This window comes from Mustela erminea, chromosome 8 (assembly GCF_009829155.1).
Source record: "Mustela erminea isolate mMusErm1 chromosome 8, mMusErm1.Pri, whole genome shotgun sequence".
NCBI lineage: Eukaryota > Metazoa > Chordata > Mammalia > Carnivora > Mustelidae > Mustela > Mustela erminea.
Window position 1 is genome coordinate 57,912,153 of NC_045621.1, and position 21,000 is coordinate 57,933,152.

At 43.8% G+C, this 21,000-nt stretch overlaps 2 protein-coding genes across 2 annotated transcripts in view; both read left to right on the forward strand.

Annotated features, from left to right (window-relative positions):
- The window catches only part of PSMD14 (proteasome 26S subunit, non-ATPase 14), a 100,760-nt gene extending 94,999 nt beyond the window's left edge, over positions 1-5,761 (forward strand). Inside the window, exons 11-12 of the mRNA XM_032355735.1 lie at positions 2,828-2,890; positions 5,346-5,761. Of these exons, the coding sequence (XP_032211626.1) occupies positions 2,828-2,890; positions 5,346-5,444 (162 nt within the window). The 3' untranslated portion in view covers positions 5,445-5,761. The remainder of the gene's footprint in view (positions 1-2,827; positions 2,891-5,345) is intronic.
- Positions 5,762-10,337: 4,576 nt separating this feature from the next.
- Positions 10,338-18,647, forward strand: TBR1 (T-box brain transcription factor 1). Its single transcript, XM_032355740.1, has 6 exons — positions 10,338-11,287; positions 11,880-12,034; positions 12,396-12,517; positions 13,063-13,221; positions 14,382-14,443; positions 17,688-18,647. Exons 1-6 carry the CDS (start codon positions 10,596-10,598, stop codon positions 18,544-18,546), a joined length of 2,049 nt encoding a protein of 682 aa, XP_032211631.1. The 5' UTR covers positions 10,338-10,595; the 3' UTR covers positions 18,547-18,647.
- The last annotated feature ends 2,353 nt before the right edge of the window (positions 18,648-21,000 follow it).

The window sequence follows — 21,000 nt, forward strand, 5'->3', positions numbered from 1 at the left end:
GGGATTATGATAACATAACAGACCAAATTCTAGGAATTTCTTAGAACTGTGCAGACCGTGCATGATGGGTAGCCATCTGGGGGTCTTTGTTGATAAACTGTTAAAAACGTTTCTAGTGTGAATAGCCACAAACATTTTCAGTGCTTTTTTGTTGGTTGAGTAAACCGAAGAGCATGAATGCAAAAGCAAAATTTGATGCCAAATCACAGAAGTTGCCATAAACACAGAAGTTCCCCTAGTGAGGACACTGCCTGTGCCTGAATTTCATTTGTTTCTGCTGCTACCATTTCTTAATTTTTCCTGGTGACTAGCCAGATTAGAACTATGAATGAAGACAAACTGGTCTTGCCCAGATCGTAGATGAGATATAGGCGACTTAGGTAAATGGAGAAAATACTTAGGGGTTTGATGTGATGATCTGGTCTGATCTGGTCTATCTTAGAATGAAAAAGATGTGCTTATTCTTTGTCATGGGGGTTTGCAACCTTAGTATATGCCTAAATCTACAGCTGCTCCTCATTTTCCAGATGGCATCTATGGCTGGGAGTACTTTTTACCATCTGCACTTCTCAAAGAGTTTGTGAACTCTCTCTTTTAATTATTGGAAATGGAAAAACTAATTGGTAAAGTGGTTAAATGATATAAAAGATTTTAAAAACTAAGTTAGAGCTTTTTACATTCTATTTTAACTTTTTAAATAAGGTCAATGCTTTAAGTGCTTTTTGACCTTCATCTTTGCATACCTACGATCTTTGATATTTGCAGTACTCCAGAATACTTTATAATAACTATTTGTACATTAACTGGTACTTGGAGCCAAATTCCAAAACTCTTACCTCCTTCCAATACTGTACTGTTTTGGACATGTGCATAGAGCAGCTAACACTGAATGAATGCAGAGTACAAACTTATGTGAATTGTTCCATTCATCCAATAATGTTTTCAAATTGGTAAGGTACAGTGTCATGATTTGTGGAAGTAATTGAGAAAAACAAACTTTTTAGGTGTTGCTCATGTTTTTATATATGTAAAATATTGAGATAGTGGGAGAAGCAATTTTCCATTTAAGTAATACTTTTTTAACTAGCTGAGCATAATAGGAATGACATCTGACTCTGAAAATGAACATATTCTCTATCTAGGGAATTCTAGATTTGGAGTGTTATTAGCTTTTATTTTTCCTTCTTCCAGTTTTATGAGTCATAAATATATTTTCTTAATGATATGCTGTAAATAAGTATCCTCTAATAATCTGTAGATACAGTACTTATTCACCATCTTTTCTCTTTAGGCAGGTTCTACTGGGGAAAATTCTCTAGATAGTTTGTCCATTTATAAAATTAGACACTTGCCATCTTTGCTCATTTTCAAGTTCTCTGTTTACAAAACTATTAAGAAGGTGTGAAATGCAGCCAAACTTCCCAGTTTATGGGAAATGTCTGATGATTGCATTTCCTACATGTTCATTGTTCACACATGAAGAAATTTGGCAGCTGCGAGATTATTAAGTTTAGAGTATCCAAATCTAACCCTCACTGGGATTTTGGTTTCCTGCTTTCCACCCCCACCATCTCATCTTTTGTAATCATATTTGTGGTAAGTGCTGTGGTGGTATTTTTTAAGGTTGATGATCCTTCAGTTTTCTTTGTTTTCCGTTTATCAGATGCTGTGAATAAATCATAGACCAGGAGTTCACCTGATTTAGAGTCCTGGCTTCGAACAGAAACATAACATACTCTAAAAGAGATTCCTTCTCAATAAAGAAGTTTTATGGTGGCACTGTTGTTGAGAGAGGGGGCAGTGATGGTAGCTAATCTATATGCTGTAATTATTTTGTAAGAACTTGCTAGAAAATTTATGGTCGTACATGTAAGAGTTTGTAACTGAGAATAGTAGAAAATGGTCTGTGTATATTGTTTTGTTTTAATTTTTACTTGATTTGGCTTTTTATTCAAGTGAGTTTTTCCTGTTGAAAACTTCAGATTACTCTGTTTTCTTCATGATTACTAAAGATCAGTCATGGAAAAGTGAGATTTTTTTCTGAATACATGTGCTACTTTTAGAGATTTAAATATGTAGAATTATGAAGGGAGAAAACTATATAATTTGTTAAGTGGATCAAAAGGCAGCAGCTTCTTTCATCCTAAGAGCTGCCGATAGTTATATAGATACTGGGTGTGACAGTTGACAAGAAAAATGGGAAGTTGGGGCAGAGGTGTCATGAAAGTAGGACAAGGAAGAGAAGACAATAGGACTAGTTAGCACCATGGTGCCATAAGCAGCTGCCGTAGTTACTTCTCTCCTCCACTTTAGCCATCCCTCAAAGAATTATATAACAGTTTCCAGATGGTGAATACTACCATGTGGTGGTCATGTTTGCCATACTCAATGTCTTTTTTGTATTTCTTAAGTCTGTTTTCAAAATGATGGTGTTAGGGTGCCTGGGTGGCTCAGTCGGTTAAGTGTCTGCCTTTGGCTCTCTTGATTTTGGAATGCTGGGACTGAGCTCCATGTGGAGCTGGGGGTCCCTACTCAGTCGGAAACCTGCTTTTCCCTCTGCCACTCCCCCTTCTTGTGCTCTCTCATGCTTTCTCTCTCACATAAAAATTAAACAAATTTTAAAAATTTAAAAAATATCATGGTGGTAATAGTTTTTATTATGCTTAAGGTTATTTGGAAGATTAGCACATTTTCTTTTTTGTATAAGTCACGTGAGTTAAAGGTTCTGTGAATGAAAATTATGATCACCATTGTCTTCAGTGAGTATTCTGCAGTGGAAAAAGTAGATTTAGAATTTGAAACTCTGTCCTTTGTGTTTCATTCACAGGCTGTAGAAGAAGAAGATAAGATGACACCTGAACAGCTGGCAATAAAGAATGTTGGCAAGCAGGTGAGGTATACCGTAATAGGTTACGCAGTCGCATAATAATGCGCTCTTGTAGAGTTAAAACTGTTTTAGGGCCTGTATGATTTTTTCCCCTGTTTGTTCACTCTACATTTTTCTTTTGTCATGTAAATATGATGCTAATTTTAAAGGTCACTGAATTACTTGATGTCAAATTCTGTTTGCCATATATAGTGAAGTCACAAATAGATCTGCGAGGTACTATCTTTAGTGAAAATAATTTCCTAGAAATAAATTAGGAAACTTATATCTTGAGTTTATTTTTCAGGTATTATTTTTACTTGAAATAATATTATCAGTGAAGATAATAGAATGGTTTATTTCTTACATAGTAACAGTTTTTTAAATGATACAGTTTGTCAGTATGTAGGCTTCAGTATGTAGGTAATGTTCCTGAGAAGGCTGAGAGCACCATTGGATTATAGTGAGTGAAGAGAAAGGGTTTTAAGTATTTGCTCTTTAACATTTCCAAGATGAAATATATATTTTAGCTCCTATTTTCCGAGGGTTGGGGGAACACACCAACCAATTAAAAGAATCTACAGATTAATTAGACTGTTTTTTAAAGAATGTTGATTACATTTTTTTCATTTCATGGAACATGGTTATCATATTGCTGATGTTGGCAGAATCTTGATATTTCAGATGCAAGACACTAAGCTGTCTTTGCTTTCAGCCATCCTACCATATGCTCTGATCCCATCACATCTCACAAGCTATGTAGGTTTGGGCCAGGACCATTCTTGGATGGGAAATCTCTAAGAATCACCCAGCTGCCACAAGAAGTAATGTAGATAACTGAGGGAAGTGTGTTACCAATTCACTATACAACTAGTTACTCCAACAGCGCAGTAGGGGCAAAGGTCTGACTTAAATATCATAATTAGTGAAATTAAATCCACTACATTCTGAATATTATAATGTAAAAACAGCTAGAACTCTCCCCAAACAAAATGAAGTGTAGTTCATCTTATTCTCTCATCCTGTGTGCTCTAGTTACCTAGTCTTTTCCTACTACTTATTATAGTCTAATATATGTTACTAGATCACCAGCTTGGAGTCTTGCACTTTATAGAACCCACTGTTTTTTGTATAAATGCCTCTGAGGCTACCATGTAGATTTTATTTTAACAGCAACAAATAAAAGGTCTTAATTAAAAGTGATGCTGAAAAATATGTAATGGGCAAAGATGAATAATCATCAGAATCATTTTTCTTAATCTAGCTCTTCACTGGTTTAGCCTGTTGCGTGGGAAAAGCAACACTGTCTGTAATGGAATCAGATCACTATCTTTTTCTCCTGCCAGTCTTTCTCAGATACTTCCACCTAAAATGTCCTAAGGCTTATTCCTGAAATAAAGAAAGTGTAATACGTGGTCTAATTACTTGAAATTATTTGTAGCATGTTGCATCTCTGGGTTCTTTAAGGAAATCAAGCATGTATTGAAATTGTAATTTAGAAAAGAACAGCCAAGAAATAATTCCAGTGATGAGCATTTATTTAAGGTTAGGAGTCTTGGGTATCGTAGCAATACCCATACAAAAATAATGCCTTAATTGAGAGTTTAATCTGCAATATATATATTTTAAAGCTTTCACATTTAGCTGAAATACTTCATTCAGCTCAGCCTTAAACATAAATTAAGCGTTTTAACTTCATTTGTTACAATGTTATTTTAAGCCTCATTTTTAACTCAAATGTTTCAAATATAGATTTGATCAGGTTTCAGTTAAAAGATTGTACCTATATACTTTTCTGATACTTTATTTTTTCAAAATAGCTACAGAAAATAGGTATTTTTAACATTATTTTGTACATATTATATACATGTAAAATATGTGTATCCTAACATTGTATTTAAATTTTTAAACAAGTAACAGTGACTTTTGATCTAAGAATATTTCCTAAATCATTTAATGTACTTTTCCCTGAAATATTAAATTTATACAGGAATTAAACTTAAATTAAAATTACAGAGGAAGTAATGAGAAAGAAATCACATTGAACTCTTACCTGTTGGTACGTCTGCTTCGAGTAATAAGATCCCCTCAAGACAGTCAATAAATATGAATGGCAGAAAGTATGCACATGTACTTGGGCTTATGCACACTTATAAATGCTTATACTTTGTTTTTAAAAAAATCGGATGCTGCGGCTGTATAGAATTCCTTGTTACTCTTTATAATTTCTGGTATAGAGTTATAGCATTGATTGTGTAAATCAGTTTTTCATTGTGTAATCTATTATTTTACCAGGTACTTAATTTTTTAATATATTTAGGAATCTTAAGGATATAACAATATATTGGAGAAATTAAATTATAAAGTATATATAAATTTAGGTTTGGTTTTCTTTACCAGTTTCAGCTACTTAAACTAAGTAATTCTTCTATCAGTAATATGGTTCTTTTTTCTTTTTCTTTCCTTATTTTTTATTTAGGACCCCAAACGTCATTTGGAGGAACATGTGGATGTACTTATGACTTCAAATATTGTCCAGTGTTTAGCAGCTATGTTGGATACTGTCGTATTTAAATAAAACAATGCAAAAAGCTATTGGTGATACTTCCAGCATATATTCCTCTATTGTTCCTAATGCTCAAAATCAAGGGACCTCTGAAGGTGTGTTTGGTTAAATGTAAGACATCTGGCATCATTTGCAGCACTGTAACACCTTCAGTCTCAGTTGTGCAATTACTTCTGTTTCTTTAGTCAGGGTCTTTGCAGATTCCAAAGTTGTATAAGAATACATCAAAGTGGACGAATTTTGTTAAGATCCCATTTAATATTTGAAGAAATCAGTAACACAAATATATTTTGATTGTTGCTTACAAAATAAAATACATTTACAATCTATGTCTCCTGAGGTTTTTTGGCACTGGGTGGAATTGACAGAATAACATTTGACAGTGCTCTCGAAATCTCACACAAAGATACGTTTCTCTTTGCAATTTAAGATCTTATAACACATAAAACATCAATGTGATAACAAAACTTCACAAATGTAAAGTCATTGCCATTAAGGAGTTGCTACACCATTAGTGAGTAACCCCCCCAAAAAATGTTGACATATTTTATTAAAAGTATCTGTGGCAAATTAATATTGTATAATCAATATCTTAACATATTATACTTTCCAGGATTTCAGGGGAGTACATTTAAGAAGAAAAAGAGGGCAATGTTAATTCAGACTTTTTTTTTTTAAAGAGTACATTCTACCAATGTTGAGACTATCTGGGAGTTGCCTGCTGCAAACTCCACTAGACTTTTAGCTAAGACTGCCATTGAAGGTAAATAATCTCTTCAAAACAAATTAAGAAAAGTCACCATAATATGAGTTTAGTATCATGAGCACGTAAGAAATAATTTGTTGTTGTTTTCTCTCATCTTTCCCAAATTAACTTGAAAGTACTCAGTTTTCTGAGAAAGACAAAAATTTGGCTAATGGCAGGTTTTATAGATGACCTTATCCCTCAACCTGTTTCTAACCCGATATACATAAATAACTGCCCCTGTTAATACTCATGGCACAGCACCATTCTGGGTACACCAAGGAGTATGGGAAAACATGAAGGTAGATTTAATTCTTGTTTGTACCCTTTGTGAAAATATGGTAAAAATGTTTGTTTCTAAGGCTTCATTAAAAGAGGGTTTTACTTAGGGGACTTGGAATTTAGACTTAACCCCTACTAGAGGTGGTAGAAATGTGGTAGACCAAATTACTGTCCTCTTTGAACAATTCCAGGCTTGTATTGGTTGCCTAATGAACAGTTACCAGAAACTAAAAGTAGAAATGGCTTAAGTTCCCACTGTGCTTCACAGTCTCTTTTTTGGTGGAATAAGAGGTATTCTGAGCATTTGTTTGTCCTGTGGCTTTTTCTCTTATATACAGTCATAGTATGTTTTATGTAGGACATGTAATATGTATTAATTTAATTGCTGAGATTACAACAGCTAACCTTTTACAATTAAAATGTAAGTGGAAGTTAGCAGAAGTTTTCCTTTTGCCTAATTTAATCTTGTGTGCAGACTTTTTGGGGTACATGATTTTTCCCTTTACATAAATAGGGTTCTATGATTTATTTCACAGATATTCATTAGAGCTAGTCAAGATTTTTTTCATACAGTATGCCCTTAGAAGAAGGCCTCAATAATCCGGAGGCGCTTCTCAACATTCCATTTGAAATACTTCCTTTTGTTTTTCATTTTATTCTGCTGAAAACATCTCCTGAGGTGGCTTGCACAATACCTGCCTTTTGTTCTTATTTGATCACCTCACTGTCTTGCACTCCTCACAACCAGTACCACTTTCTCCTACTTGGTTCATGTTGGAAACACTCCCAATTTCAAAACCTCACCAGGATCCCTCTTAGCAAAAACCTGTATTTTCTTTTGAGATTTGGAATGGATGAAAATTAGGATGCCCTGAGTCTTGTTGAACACTTTTGTCGTGGAATGTACAGCTATTTTAGCAGCAGTCTGATGGCTCAGGTCCAGTTGGGCATTGAAATGACTTATTTAATCACAAGCTCAATAAGGTGTGTATGTGTTTATGTGCGCATCTTTACCCATCTATTATGCAGCGTTAAAGCAGCGCAAGAACCCAAACTCCTGCTTGCCTCTAATACAGAGATATCCCTGCTTTCCTCTTTGACTAACATGGGGCCATTGAAAGCTCCAACCTCAATATACAGTGTGATCTGCCTGGACCAGGAGCACCTGGCTTTTCTGGGAGCTCATTATATATACACAATCCAGGCCCCCACTCCAGACGTGAATCAAACATCAAGAATCCTGGCATGGTTCATATGCACTTTAAAGTCTGAGAATCCCTGCTGCACACAAGTATGGCTCAAGAGCAGGTGTGCTGATCTTGAGGAAAGTTAGTTTTCCCTTTTAAGCTTATGTAAGTTCAAGATACACCCTGTAATGAGGAATCACTGAATTTAGTACTGATAATCTAAAGTCAGAATGCACTTTTATCTCCTATTCCAATTCCTTAAAAACTGAGGAAGGTGCACTCTATTCCTTTCTACACTTTAACATTTCAGTTTTGCATTCTTCATTCTTTAAAAAGTTAATTCAGCATGCCACGAATGAGAACATGAGAACGCCTTCAAGAGCCTTTTTGGCTACCTGCTAAGGCTCTTGTCCCACAGAGAAAGGGGTGGAGGGTAATCTCGGAAGCTGGGGATAGAGGCGCTCAGAGACAAAGAAGTTAATGGTCGAAGAAAGGAGGAAACAAGAATAGCCAAAGTAGGGCAAAAACCACTCAGGAGAAATGGTGGTAAAAGGTAAAGGGCAGAAAAAACAAGTGTCAAATAGTGTCATAGCTCCTGTCCCCTCCCCTGCACCCGGATGCCTGAACAGCCAAGGCCCTGCTTGTTGATGAAGCTTCATGGCCAGGAGCTGAGATTTGCTTCGGAAAAGAAAAATGGGCCTGGCTGTATTTTTCTCCCAGAAAACTCTCGGCTTCAGTCGGACATCTGGTCACCCACTTGTCCAGCCCAAAGCCGTCGGCGCTGGGCCTGGCTCGTGACGCCCTGCTGGAGGCCACAGCTGGTGCCCTCTGCAGCCAAGGCGCCCAGCCCGCCTTGGGGGTTGGGGGGACTCAGGCTGGGCTCCGCGCTGACGGTTCGGCCCACTGAGGCAGCGCTCTTTAAAAAGGCGCCCGCCTAGGCGGAAGTCGAGTCTGGTTAACCCCTCTCTGCCCAAGTCTAGGACCCACCCAACGTCCCCAGAGCCGCTCTCCGTCAGGCAGGTGCCGAGCCCCGAGGAGGACTGACCGGGCGGAGGTTCCCGGGCCGTGCCTCTGCCACCAGAAGAGTGTGTGCCCCTGGCGTCTGCGCAGCGCGGCTCTCCCCAAGCTCCCGGAGTCTCCTGGGCGGCGGCTGCCTCTCGGGACCGCCGGGGAGCTGGGCAGCCTCCGCTCAGGCCGCTCGGGGACGTTAGACAATGAACCAGAGCCGGGCGGATGGCCGGGCGCGGGGAGGGCCGCTCAGGCTGCCAGCCGGAGCAGTGCTCGGCGCGGAGCCCGCCCGCCTGTCGGCCAGCCTGCGGGGCCCAACTGAGCTCCCGCCGCGCTCCTCCTCCTCCTTCCCGCGCGGCTCGGCGTCCCGGGGAAAGCCGCGGGAGGGCAGATTGGCGGGTGCCGCCACCGGAAGCAACTTGGGGCGGATAAAGCCTCTACGCTCTCGGCCCTCTGGTCCAGGGCTGGGTTCCTCTCCAGAGCCAGAACTGGGAGATTTCTTCCGACATCCCAGGGTCGCTTTGGGCCTCGTGCTATTTATTTGTGCCAACATCCTTTTAAATTGGTTATTTTCTCTGTTCTTCCGCTGATTCTCCCTCATTTTAAACTTAGTGGCATTTTTTTCCCTCCCCTCCAGATTATATAAACGTTGCACACACACGCACACACACACAGACACACACACGTCTTCGGTATCGATCACTGCGTTGACACCACTTCCACTCTGTCTCCCCAGATCAGCGCTTCCAGCGAACCCATTTGCACGAGGACTCGGCCCTTTCTTTTCCTGACGAGGCTTTTGAACCTTGTCGCCAAGCCAGTACCTCTGAGAGAAGGAAGTGCAGTGGGACGCGCGGCATGCATGGCGCCTGCCCCCAGTTAGATGCTCTTCAGATAATCGGCAACCAAGCTCGCTGATAAAATATTTAGGAAAGACCTCGTAAACATCACTGCAAATACATTAAGGCACTTCAGCCCGACAGCTTATGATTATTTCAAAACTTAAAAAGGTGATCATGGATTGTTACTGTTTCTGTGCTCAAGCAAGAAACCGAACCTTCCCGAGGTGGGTGGATGGGTGGATGAGTTGCAGCTTTTCGCCCCCACTGCTCTCCCCCCCCCCCCACTCCCGCTCACTTTCATCGCCGTGGCTCTCGGCAGCAGTGATTTATTTATTTATGTATGTAGTTAAAAAGGTGTGCGTGGTGGGGGGCGGTTCGCGGAGGACACGCAGGACCTGCTCACAAAGGACTGGCTCAGGTGTTATGTGCTTCTGTATTAACTGGAAAAGACAGACTCTGGAACTTTTACAGGGCGAGAAGAGGCCACCGGCTCGCGCTTTGTATACTTTGCACTTGAAATCGTTACATTCAACTGAATATTTGGCTCATTCAGATCCGAAAAGTCTCCTAGCATCATCGAATTCCCTCCTCCGCCCCTCGGCTCGAGAGGAGGGAGGTGGGGGGAAGGTAGGAAAATGTTTAGTAAATTGCACATCTTTGAATCTTCCTAAAGCAGTGGTCACAAAGCTTAAAGGTGACACAACAGTGCTCACGTAAAGCCAACACACATTCCCCACCCCCCAAGCCAACAATAAAATCATCCCCTTCAATTTGCCATGATCGTCGCGACCAGGAGCCAGGTGATTATCCTAATTAATGTCTATCTAATTAAATTACTGTCAGCAGTTAACCAATGGCAGGAGCCGTTTCATCGGCTGCACAAGCAGCAAGATCAAAAGTGAGCCTTTTCTGATTGCTGCATAGTGTCAATTGGCCAATCTCTTCTCCCAGGGGAAAAAAAAAGTAAATCAAACCTTTGAGAAGCATTTGCTGGTTGAAGTGCTTTCTGTCTAGTGAGGGGGTCTGTGGATTTCTAGTTTATGATAAATAGGACTTTAAAAACCAGGGACAGGAGGGCGAGTGTTCAGGTTCTAGAGCTATGCAGCTGGAGCACTGCCTTTCTCCTTCTATCATGCTCTCCAAGAAATTTCTCAATGTGAGCAGCAGCTACCCACATTCAGGCGGATCTGAGCTTGTCTTGCACGATCATCCCATTATCTCGACCACTGACAACCTGGAGAGAAGTTCACCTTTGAAAAAAATTACCAGGGGGATGACGAATCAGTCAGATACAGACAATTTTCCTGACTCCAAGGACTCACCAGGGGACGTCCAGAGAAGTAAACTCTCTCCTGTCTTGGACGGGGTCTCTGAGCTTCGTCACAGTTTCGATGGCTCTGCTGCAGATCGCTACCTCCTCTCTCAGTCCAGCCAGCCACAGTCTGCGGCCACTGCTCCCAGTGCCATGTTCCCGTACCCCGGCCAGCACGGACCGGCGCACCCCGCCTTCTCCATCGGCAGTCCCAGCCGCTACATGGCCCACCACCCGGTCATCACCAACGGAGCCTACAACAGCCTCCTGTCCAACTCCTCACCGCAGGGCTACCCCGCGGCCGGCTACCCCTACCCACAGCAGTACAGCCACTCCTACCAAGGAGCCCCGTTCTACCAGTTCTCTTCCACGCAGCCCGGACTGGTACCCGGCAAAGCGCAGGTGTACCTGTGCAACAGGCCCCTCTGGCTGAAATTTCACCGCCACCAAACGGAGATGATCATCACCAAACAGGGAAGGTAATGCTACATTCTTGGCAGTCGCTGCTCCAGGCGCGGCCCGGGGGCAAGTGCGCCGGGTTGTGACTAATCCCGGTAACGATGTTTTGGGGTCGGGAGCGGAGTGGAAGGCGCTCTGGTGCGCCCTGGAGTTGGCTGGTTTTGGAAAAAGGGAAAGTGGAAGGTATAACCGCCGCGGTGGTGTTGGTAAGGGGGTTTCCGCTCTAGAAAGGTGGTCGGAGAACCTGTCAGGGGCCGGAGAAAGGCGAAAGAGAGGGAGAGTCCGGGCCTGCAGCTGGGAAATTGTAGGGACGCATCAACGCCCGGAACCAAGGACAGGTGGAGGTGCGGGTCGCCAACCTCACTCTCCACCTGGGCAGTGACACCTGCCGACTCCCCACTCCAGCTAACCCGCGGATCTCCCCGACTTCATCCTCACATCTTTTCCTCCCCCCACCACCCCTTCTCTAACCCAGCAAACATTCGCTCATCCACGCTGGAAGAACAAGTTTTGCTTTGCTATCTGGCGCCGCGCTTCTTGCATTTAATCTTTAACATTTACGTGTTTTTTTTTTTCTCTTGTTTTCTCCCCCCCCCCCCTTAATTTAAATAGGCGCATGTTTCCTTTTTTAAGTTTTAACATTTCTGGTCTCGATCCCACGGCTCATTACAATATTTTTGTGGATGTGATTTTGGCGGATCCCAATCACTGGAGGTTTCAAGGAGGCAAATGGGTTCCTTGCGGCAAAGCGGACACCAATGTGCAAGGCAAGTCCTTCCAATTAACACATTTTCCTGACACTTATTTAGGTGAGAATGATTAATTAAAGCCTTTGTGGACTGGCTCGAGAGACTTTTAAAACGATCGGCCAATGACTTCTAAAAGGAAACGAGGGGGATAGGGGGACAGACTGAGCAGCGAGAAGGGGGAGGATTATGCAAAAGCTATTTTAATCATCTCCAGTTAATAGGAAGAAAGCGAGGCCTAAAAAACCCCCAGCTAATGGGCCTCACTGTGGAATAAGGTGTGCGTGTGTGTATGTGTGTGTGTGCGTGTGTCCTACGTGGTGAGGAGTTGGGACTGGGCAGTGCCCAGGGCATAATGTAAACAACATATTTCTTTCTCTAGGAAATCGGGTCTATATGCATCCGGATTCCCCCAACACGGGGGCTCACTGGATGCGCCAAGAAATCTCTTTTGGAAAATTAAAACTTACAAACAACAAAGGAGCTTCAAACAACAATGGGCAGGTCAGTGGCTCAAGCGCTCCTTCCCGCCCCCCCCCCACCCCACACGTCCCTCGCTAGCATCCAGTCCATTAATTTAAATCAGCATGAGAAAATGGACATATGTTTCTTTGCTTCATTAACAAGCCTTTTCCAAAAATTTATCTCCACCCTCCTATAAAGTTATTCTTGCCCCCCGCCCAATTTCCGAGTTCCCGACCTTCCCAAGAACTGTACAAATACTCGATTGATTTCGAGAAGGAAACCCACAGGATCGGAGGTTGTAAAAATCTTTGTTCCTCCTAAAAGGAGGGCTAGGCGGATCGGGAGGCCCTGACGACCAGGCAGTCGGGTTCGGTTTTCCTCCGGTGCTCCGCTGATCTTTGCTCGGGGAGGAACCAGGGCTGGTCCTGCCCCAGCTAGCCAGTCACCAGGAAGACGAGTCCCGCGGTCAGTTAGCCGGGGCGGCGGGCTCCAGCCAGCCCCGGCACGGCCCGCGGCCCCAGCCCAGCGCACACTGACCGAGCTAACGCGCCGCCCCGCGCTCCCCTTGTCTCTCCGCCGGACAGATGGTGGTTTTACAATCCTTGCACAAGTACCAGCCCCGCCTGCATGTGGTCGAAGTGAACGAGGACGGCACGGAGGACACCAGCCAGCCTGGCCGCGTGCAGACATTCACTTTCCCCGAGACCCAGTTCATCGCCGTCACCGCCTATCAGAACACCGATGTAAGGAGGCCTGGGGGCTGGGCGCGCGGCGGGCGGCTGCGGCTTCACCCCGCACCAGCCCGCAGCCCCGGCCATCCCCGGTTCGGGCACTAACATCAGCAACAGCTGGTTCTGTTGCGCCTTTTAGGCGGAGGGCTAGGGGCCTGCTGGGCACCTTCTCTGAATAGCTTGCCGGTGGGAAAACGGTTCCTATTCGTCTTCATCGCGGGTCACACGGGCCATCTTTGAGGGGCCCAGGATTTCTAGTAGGGTCTCTTTTGGGAATTTTAATTCAGTTCTCAAACTAGAAGAGATTTAAATTTGCTTTCTCCCCCCGCCCCCCTACCCAAGACTCTTTTTTTTTTCCCCCCCCTTTGGAGTACTTCTTCCATTTAGAGAAGAAGCAGATTTTCTCCTGCATTTTATTATTGGCAAGCTTTGGCATTATCTAAAAATAATTAATTAATTAATTAATTAAAGTCTCAGAATTGATGGCTAAAATAAACAAACGTCACTTTTTGGGCGCTCAAAAGAACAGACACATTCACATATCTAAAAAGTACAATAAATCGGATTACTGGAAGCTGTGGAGTGAGTTTTTTTAGCACTTGAACCTCTTCAACACTTGCAAGTTCGCCAAAACTTATTTTACTTCTGTTGATTTGACGAGTAGGAGTGACGGTGTTTTTTTTTTTTTTAACTTAAATGGAAGTATCAAAAATGAAAATATGCATTTATTTTAAATTAAAGCTGATTTAAAGATACAGTTATGGGTTCTTGAGGTTGTGAATCAGAAGTGACCAACTTTTAAAAAATGTGGTGAAACACTTAAAATAGGCAACATTTGATGATGAATTCAAGTGCCCCTTAAAGAATTGTCTTTTTGTAACAAGTATTTTTAAGATGTGCATGTGAGCTGACCTAGAACACGTGGGAGAGCTAATTGAAAGCAATCCTTTAGTGTTGGGCATCATTAATTTAAACATGTTCCTCATAACTTTCATGAAACGTTCTCTTTTTTCCCTTTCTATTCATTCCCTCCAATTTTTCCCTTGCTCCCTAATGAAATTGTGGGCCATAGACCCCTGTAAAAAGTGGTGATGCATTCATAAACACCTAATCCACCTACACAGAAGGTGAGACCATATTAATCTTTTTTTTTTTTTTTTGGTCTTTTCTAGATCACACAATTGAAAATAGATCACAACCCCTTTGCAAAAGGATTTCGGGATAATTATGACACGTAAGTAGTTTTGCACCTTCCTTCTCAAATAGTTGTGGAATTGGGCTTTAGGTCAAAGGTGTATTGTTCTGTACAAGGCTGTTGGAAGCTCAAGTTTGCGAAGACAAGTCTGTTTCCAAGGTCTTCCCTTGCCTTTTTGTGGGCTCCCTTTCTTTCTGGTGACTTTCTGACTTGGTGTTTTTGTGGTTTGGGTCAAAGATTTCCTCCACTTATTTTTATCTTTCTTATGAATTACAAAGTTGTTGGCGGGCCTCTGGGACTGGCTGACTGGTGAAGCTGCCCTGGTTCCTGGGTGCGGGAGCTGTATGTGTCGCTGCAGATGCTCAGCTCAGATTGTCTGTGTCTGAAACCGCCCGATTCTGCCGGAAAGTGCATGTGGCTCTGGCAGTTGTTATATTCTCCTTGGCATATGTGACTTTTATTTACCCATTTCCAAGTTTTGTGTAATAGCTTTTCCTGTGAAAGTTTACTATGGACTGAATAAAAATGTGCACCCACCATAGGCAAGGGCATGAGCTGAGCCGTTGTTACAGTTATTTCAGGCTTTGGGAAGGACCCAGGTGCTGTTGCTGTGTATTATTTATAAGCTTCAAAAGAAAAATATTTCCTTTTATCTTTTGCATCTAGGCGTGTTTTAATTAAATGTGTTGGTACCCTTTTCTCCAGGCTTCCCTAACTTGTGTCTTTTCTATCAAAATGATGTTCTCTGGGGGACAGCAGAAGATATAAACTTAGTGCTTGTTCTCAGTGCTTGTTCTAGCATTCTTGCTCAGAGTTCAGATATAGTGCCCAAGAGTTCGGATAGTGTTTTATAGCAAAATCTAAATCTGGATTGTCGGAATCTCCCCACTTTTATTCTGACCATAAAAGGGAAGGGTACATGAATTTTAATATCATGGCTTGCATGAAGTGTCCGGGATAGAGCTACAAAGTCGAAGTTGTCTTTAACCAGAAATAGATTAATTTTGTGGGGAAATAGACAAGTGGCTGTTTCTATTCCGTCTCCAGGAAGATAACAAACTTCCCTCCTGATATTTTTTATGAAAAACTAAAAAGAGTCATTGATATTTCCTCGTATAACTGTCAGGTGCCTCCCTTAAAAGTAGTTTTGAGGAAGCAAGGCTCATCGAGATGATTCCCCAGAATAAAAACTCAGCTATTCTAGTCCTCACAGTCTAAAAATGTGGACCCGGCAATGTGGGAAGTGTGTGGCCCAGGAGGCCAGAGATACTGGTCTCTGTACTAGGGGGTCTTGTAGGTTTTGAGCTTTTAATTCTGTTGTGAACATCTGTTCCAAAGCATTTTATTTTGCACAGATCAATTCGGTAATCCCAAGGGGGTTGGGACCTGGATGGGCATCTAAACTGTATCTTTTGCAGGCTGTTTTTTTTTTTTTTTCTTTTTAAAATATTGTGGTAAACAGAGAAGATATTTGCACCTTGCTGGTTATGTTCCCTTCCTGCCTCCCTCTACTTATCTGAAGCTGGAATTAAATTTCAAGAGGGAAATTTTGTGTGGTAAGCAGAATGGCCCTGCATCACCCTCACCCACCCTTCTCTGGCTGACTTCTGTAGGAAAAGTCGCTTCTTTTTGATTCTTAAACTGTATATTTTCCATAAAGCTTCCTTATCTATACAAATGGAGACTTTAGTTTTTAGGGGATAGGGGACAGCAGAATGGCTGATGCCACCCACCCTTTGCCCTTTTATGCTGATACGTTGAGCATGGATCCCTTGGAGAAACAGGGTGAGCCATAAATTCAGGGGGACTAGAAGGTTGCTTGGCTATTCACCAGGGAATCTCTTCCCCCAAGGATTAAGGTCTGACAATACTGAGGCTCTCTCTCAAAACAGTGTGTTGATTAAAGATTAAAACATTTATGTGTGAGCTAAATAAAAAGGGAGGCATGTGTCTATGTGTAGGAGAAAACACTTCTACCAATCTTGATCCAATATCTGGTTCTTTCTCAACTCTAATGGGATTTTCTAGGCCCAAGGCCTAGATCAATCTTCATTTCACCTACAGTGATTCCCAGTAACACAGTTAATGCCTGTGGGCAAGTTATTTAGCTTCCCTGTGCCTCAGTTTTCTCCTCTGTAAGGTGGGATAATAATGCTACATAACAGGGAAGATTGTTGTGACGGTTAACGGAATTACTATCTGTAGTCCTAGACAACAGTGCATGGCACAGAGTCAAGTTGTGTAAGGGTTAGCTATTATTGGTGGGAGAGTGCTTGGAGGAGCTTGATAATCACTGTGAGAGTTTGTCCCAAAGGTGTTTTTTGTTTGTTCGTTCCGTTTTGCTTTTTGTCTTTTTTTAAATTTTAATTTTTATTTACTTACTATTATTATTATTATTTATCAGTAATGGTTCAAAAGCTAGGACAAGGTCAGCATACAGAACCCTTTTTCTTGGAGCCCCTGGCTGGCGCAGTCAGTAGAGCATGTGACTCTTGATCTTGGGTTCCACTCTTGACTCTTGATCTCATGTGGTCAGTTCAAGCCCCATGTTTGGCATAAAGCTTACTTTACAACAACAACAAAAAAAGTATATATACTTTTTCTTTGTAAAAGAATTTTATTGACTGATGACTTCATTTCCAAGTAGTAATTCTTGTTATTATTGGTAGAGGTGGGGGTTAAAGGATCACACGGGGGAAACAATGGACAGTAAATACTGTGGAGGCTGCCAGCAGCAGTCCTCAAGTCTCAGAAGACTGGTGAAGCCCAGTCTTTGATGATTACTACCTGGATAGCCTACGTGTCTATCAAATGGAAGAAAGTGTTCTTCACAGAGTGGAGAAATGGGTATCTTGTTTAGAAATATTGCCCAGGAACTCTCACTGCAGAGAAAAGGCCCACTGAGCAAATAACACCGTAGTCCCTGGGTAAATCTGCCCTAATGTTCCTACAGACATCGGAGAAGCGGGATGCGACTCCCCTGCTGTGCTCTGCTCTCTGATCCCCTGTACAGCTGGCGAGAGAGAGGGGACAGGCAAGCCTTCCTCTTGATCTGTGCTTTGCCTAGCTCCCTGAGTAGACCATTCGACCTCTTTCCAATTGCACGATTTATTTTATTTGGGGGAGAACGTCGGTCTGTGACCTTTGTCCGTCTCCACCCTGGACCGCAAGTTACAGATGGAGATTGTGGGGGTGGGCGAAAAGTGGAGGTGGCCTTCCCTTTGCCTCCCGAGGGGACCTCTCTGCCACCCCTCGGTTCTCTCTCTCTCTCCTTCCCTCGCAGGATCTACACTGGCTGCGACATGGACCGCCTGACCCCCTCGCCCAACGATTCCCCGCGCTCGCAGATCGTGCCCGGGGCCCGTTACGCTATGGCCGGCTCTTTCCTGCAGGACCAGTTCGTGAGCAACTACGCCAAGGCCCGCTTCCACCCGGGTGCGGGCGCGGGCCCCGGGCCGGGCACGGACCGCAGTGTGCCCCACACCAACGGGCTGCTGTCGCCGCAGCAGGCCGAGGACCCGGGCGCGCCGTCGCCGCAGCGCTGGTTTGTGACCCCGGCCAACAACCGGCTGGACTTCGCCGCCTCGGCCTACGACACAGCCACGGACTTCGCGGGCAACGCGGCCACGCTGCTCTCCTACGCGGCGGCGGGCGTGAAGGCGCTGCCGCTGCAGGCGGCGGGCTGCACCGGCCGCCCGCTCGGCTACTACGCCGACCCGTCGGGCTGGGGCGCGCGCAGCCCCCCGCAGTACTGCGGCGCCAAGTCGGGCTCGGTGCTGCCCTGCTGGCCCAACAGCGCCGCGGCCGCCGCGCGCATGGCGGGCGCCAACCCCTATCTGGGCGAGGAGGCCGAGGGCCTGGCCGCCGAGCGCTCGCCGCTACCGCCCGGCGCCGCCGAGGACGCCAAGCCCAAGGACCTGTCCGACTCCAGCTGGATCGAGACACCCTCCTCCATCAAGTCCATCGACTCGAGCGACTCGGGGATTTACGAGCAGGCCAAGCGGAGGCGGATCTCCCCCGCCGACACGCCGGTGTCCGAGAGCTCGTCGCCGCTCAAGAGCGAGGTGCTGGCCCAGCGGGACTGCGAGAAGAACTGCGCCAAGGACATAGGCGGCTACTACGGCTTCTACTCGCACAGCTAGGCCGGCCCTGCCCGCCCGGCCCCGCGCCCCGCCGCCGCCCGGCCCCCCAGCCAGCCCCTCGCAGCTCTCCCCAGCTCTTCCTCCCCACGGCCCACCTCGCGCTCCCCCTCATGTCACTTGGCCCTCGAATACCGTCTGCGACGAATAAGTACAGGTCTCCGAGTTTGATTTTAACCTTTTTTTGCACAGCAGTTTCTGCAGTTAGCTCACCGACCTTCAACTTTGCTGTAAACCTTTCGGTTTTCCTCCTTACTCTCCTTCTGTGAAGTTACACTCCTAACAAGCCTCCTCCCTCTCGTCTTTTTCTCACCCTCTCCTTCTCTTTCTTGTAATGAAACTCTTCACCTTTAGGAGACCTGGGCAGTCCTGTCAGGCATCAGCGATTCCGACCCTCCAAGTCTCGGCCTCCCCATTAACCGTAGGATGTTGACTCTAGAACCTGGACCCACCCAGCGCGTCCTTTCTTATCCCCGAGTGGATGGATGGATGGATGGTAGGGATGTTAATAATTTCAGTGGAACAAAGCCTGTGAAATGACTGTATATAGTGTTAATTTATTGTAACGAATGGCTAGTTTTTATTTTCATCGTCAAGGCACAAAACCAGTTCACCGCTTAACCTTTCCATTCTTTTCCTTTCTTTGCCATTTTCTCCACCCCCTCTCCACTTTAAAAAATTGCCTTGTGAGATAATTAACAATATTCTAAGAGGCTCTGGAAACGTGAAATACTTGATAGATAATGATGGGTTTCTCACTTCTCCTCAATCCGTTGCATGAAATAATTACTCTGTGCCTAATGCACATAAATAGCTAAGGAGAATCGGACCGAACACCTGTAAAGGATAGGCGTCCGCTCATAGGCAAGTCCATTAAGTGGCATGATGCCTGCAAAGCAAAGTTAACTGGAGTTGTATGTCCCCCCCCCCAACCCCCCCCCCCCCCCATAGAGTAGCTCGACATCAGCAATATTATTTTGCCTTATTTGTTTTTCCCCAAAGTGCCAAATCCATTACTGGTCTGTGCAGGTGCCAAATATGCTGACAAACTGTTTCTGAATATCTTTTCAGTCCCCCCCACCTTTATATGCTGTAAATCTTTGTAATGAATATTCTACTAATGATATAGATGACTGAATTGTTGGTAACTATAGTGTAGTCTAGTGAAGATAAATTGTGTGAGTTGTATATTTTACTGCATTTTAGTTTTGAAAATGATTTCCCTGCCACCTAGAAACAGCTGAAATTTGACTTCCTTGGGAAAACACTAGCATTAATGCAAGTAAGACTGGTTTTTCCCCCCCTCTAAGTCTTGTTATATTTGATAAGGAGCATTAATCCCCCTGGAAATAGATTAGTAGGATTTCTAATGTTGTGTAGCAAACCTATACTTTTATTTGTATTTTAAAATTAATGTGAAATATGCATCATACACAATATTCAATCTAGATTCCAGTCCATGGGGGGATTTTTCCTAATAGGAATTCAGGGTCTAAACGTGTGTATATTTTGGCTCTTCTGTAAATCTAATGTTGTGATTTTTATATTTGTTTCGTTTTGTCTGTGAACTGAATAATTTATACAAGTACACACTCCATTGAGAAACGTTTTGTTTTTTGCTCGTTTGTATCGTCTGTGTATAACAAGTAAATAAATCTGGTAAAACGCTATGGTGTTTGAAAGCAGTTTACAGTTTGAAAATAATTTATTATAGGTGATTACTTTTAAGGGTTAAGGAAGTATAGCCCGACCCCACTTGAATATGGGGCAGTCTGTGTAATGGGAATCAGGTCCCATTTCCCACTTGAATTCGTTTTATAGCACTGCCAGTGATTACTTTCTCCTTCTTATTTACAAGTAACTTAGTTCCCTAGGAGTCAAGTTTCACTTTGTTGCACTCTTTTCTTTTTCCAGGAAAATGTAGGCAGTTCCTCATCATAGCTATCTTTCTCTGAAGTAGGAAATAATGCGAGCAGGAAAAGGAGGGTCTTAAATAAGGAGTTAAGAATTTCTTTAAATTTCACAGGCGGGAGGCTTTGGGCAGAAGAGTAGGATGTAACTGAAATGCGTGTCAGAATAGGCTGTTGACCACAGCTTTAGGCAGATGTCGAAGGAAAATCCCGGTCTTTAAATACGAGGCCTTGGAGATGCGTGGCGACTCTGTACATGCAAACACGGAATGGCCTGCATTTCTTGAGCGGGATGTTTCAGGGGGATTGGGCGGGGTTGGAGTGGGGTAAGGAATCAGAGAACAAACTCGGGACGGTCGGTATTTAAGCTTGGAGCTTAAAACTTGCTTTGGGAGGTTATCTGGGGGTTACCACTCCATCTCCTCTATGGCGGAATTCCTGTGCCAGTCCTGCCCAGGCCAGATTCCCATTCCTTGAGAACAAATGCAGAAATGTGGATATCCCAGCCGGGGGCGGGTGGGGGAGGTCGCTGCGTCTTAGTCGAGGA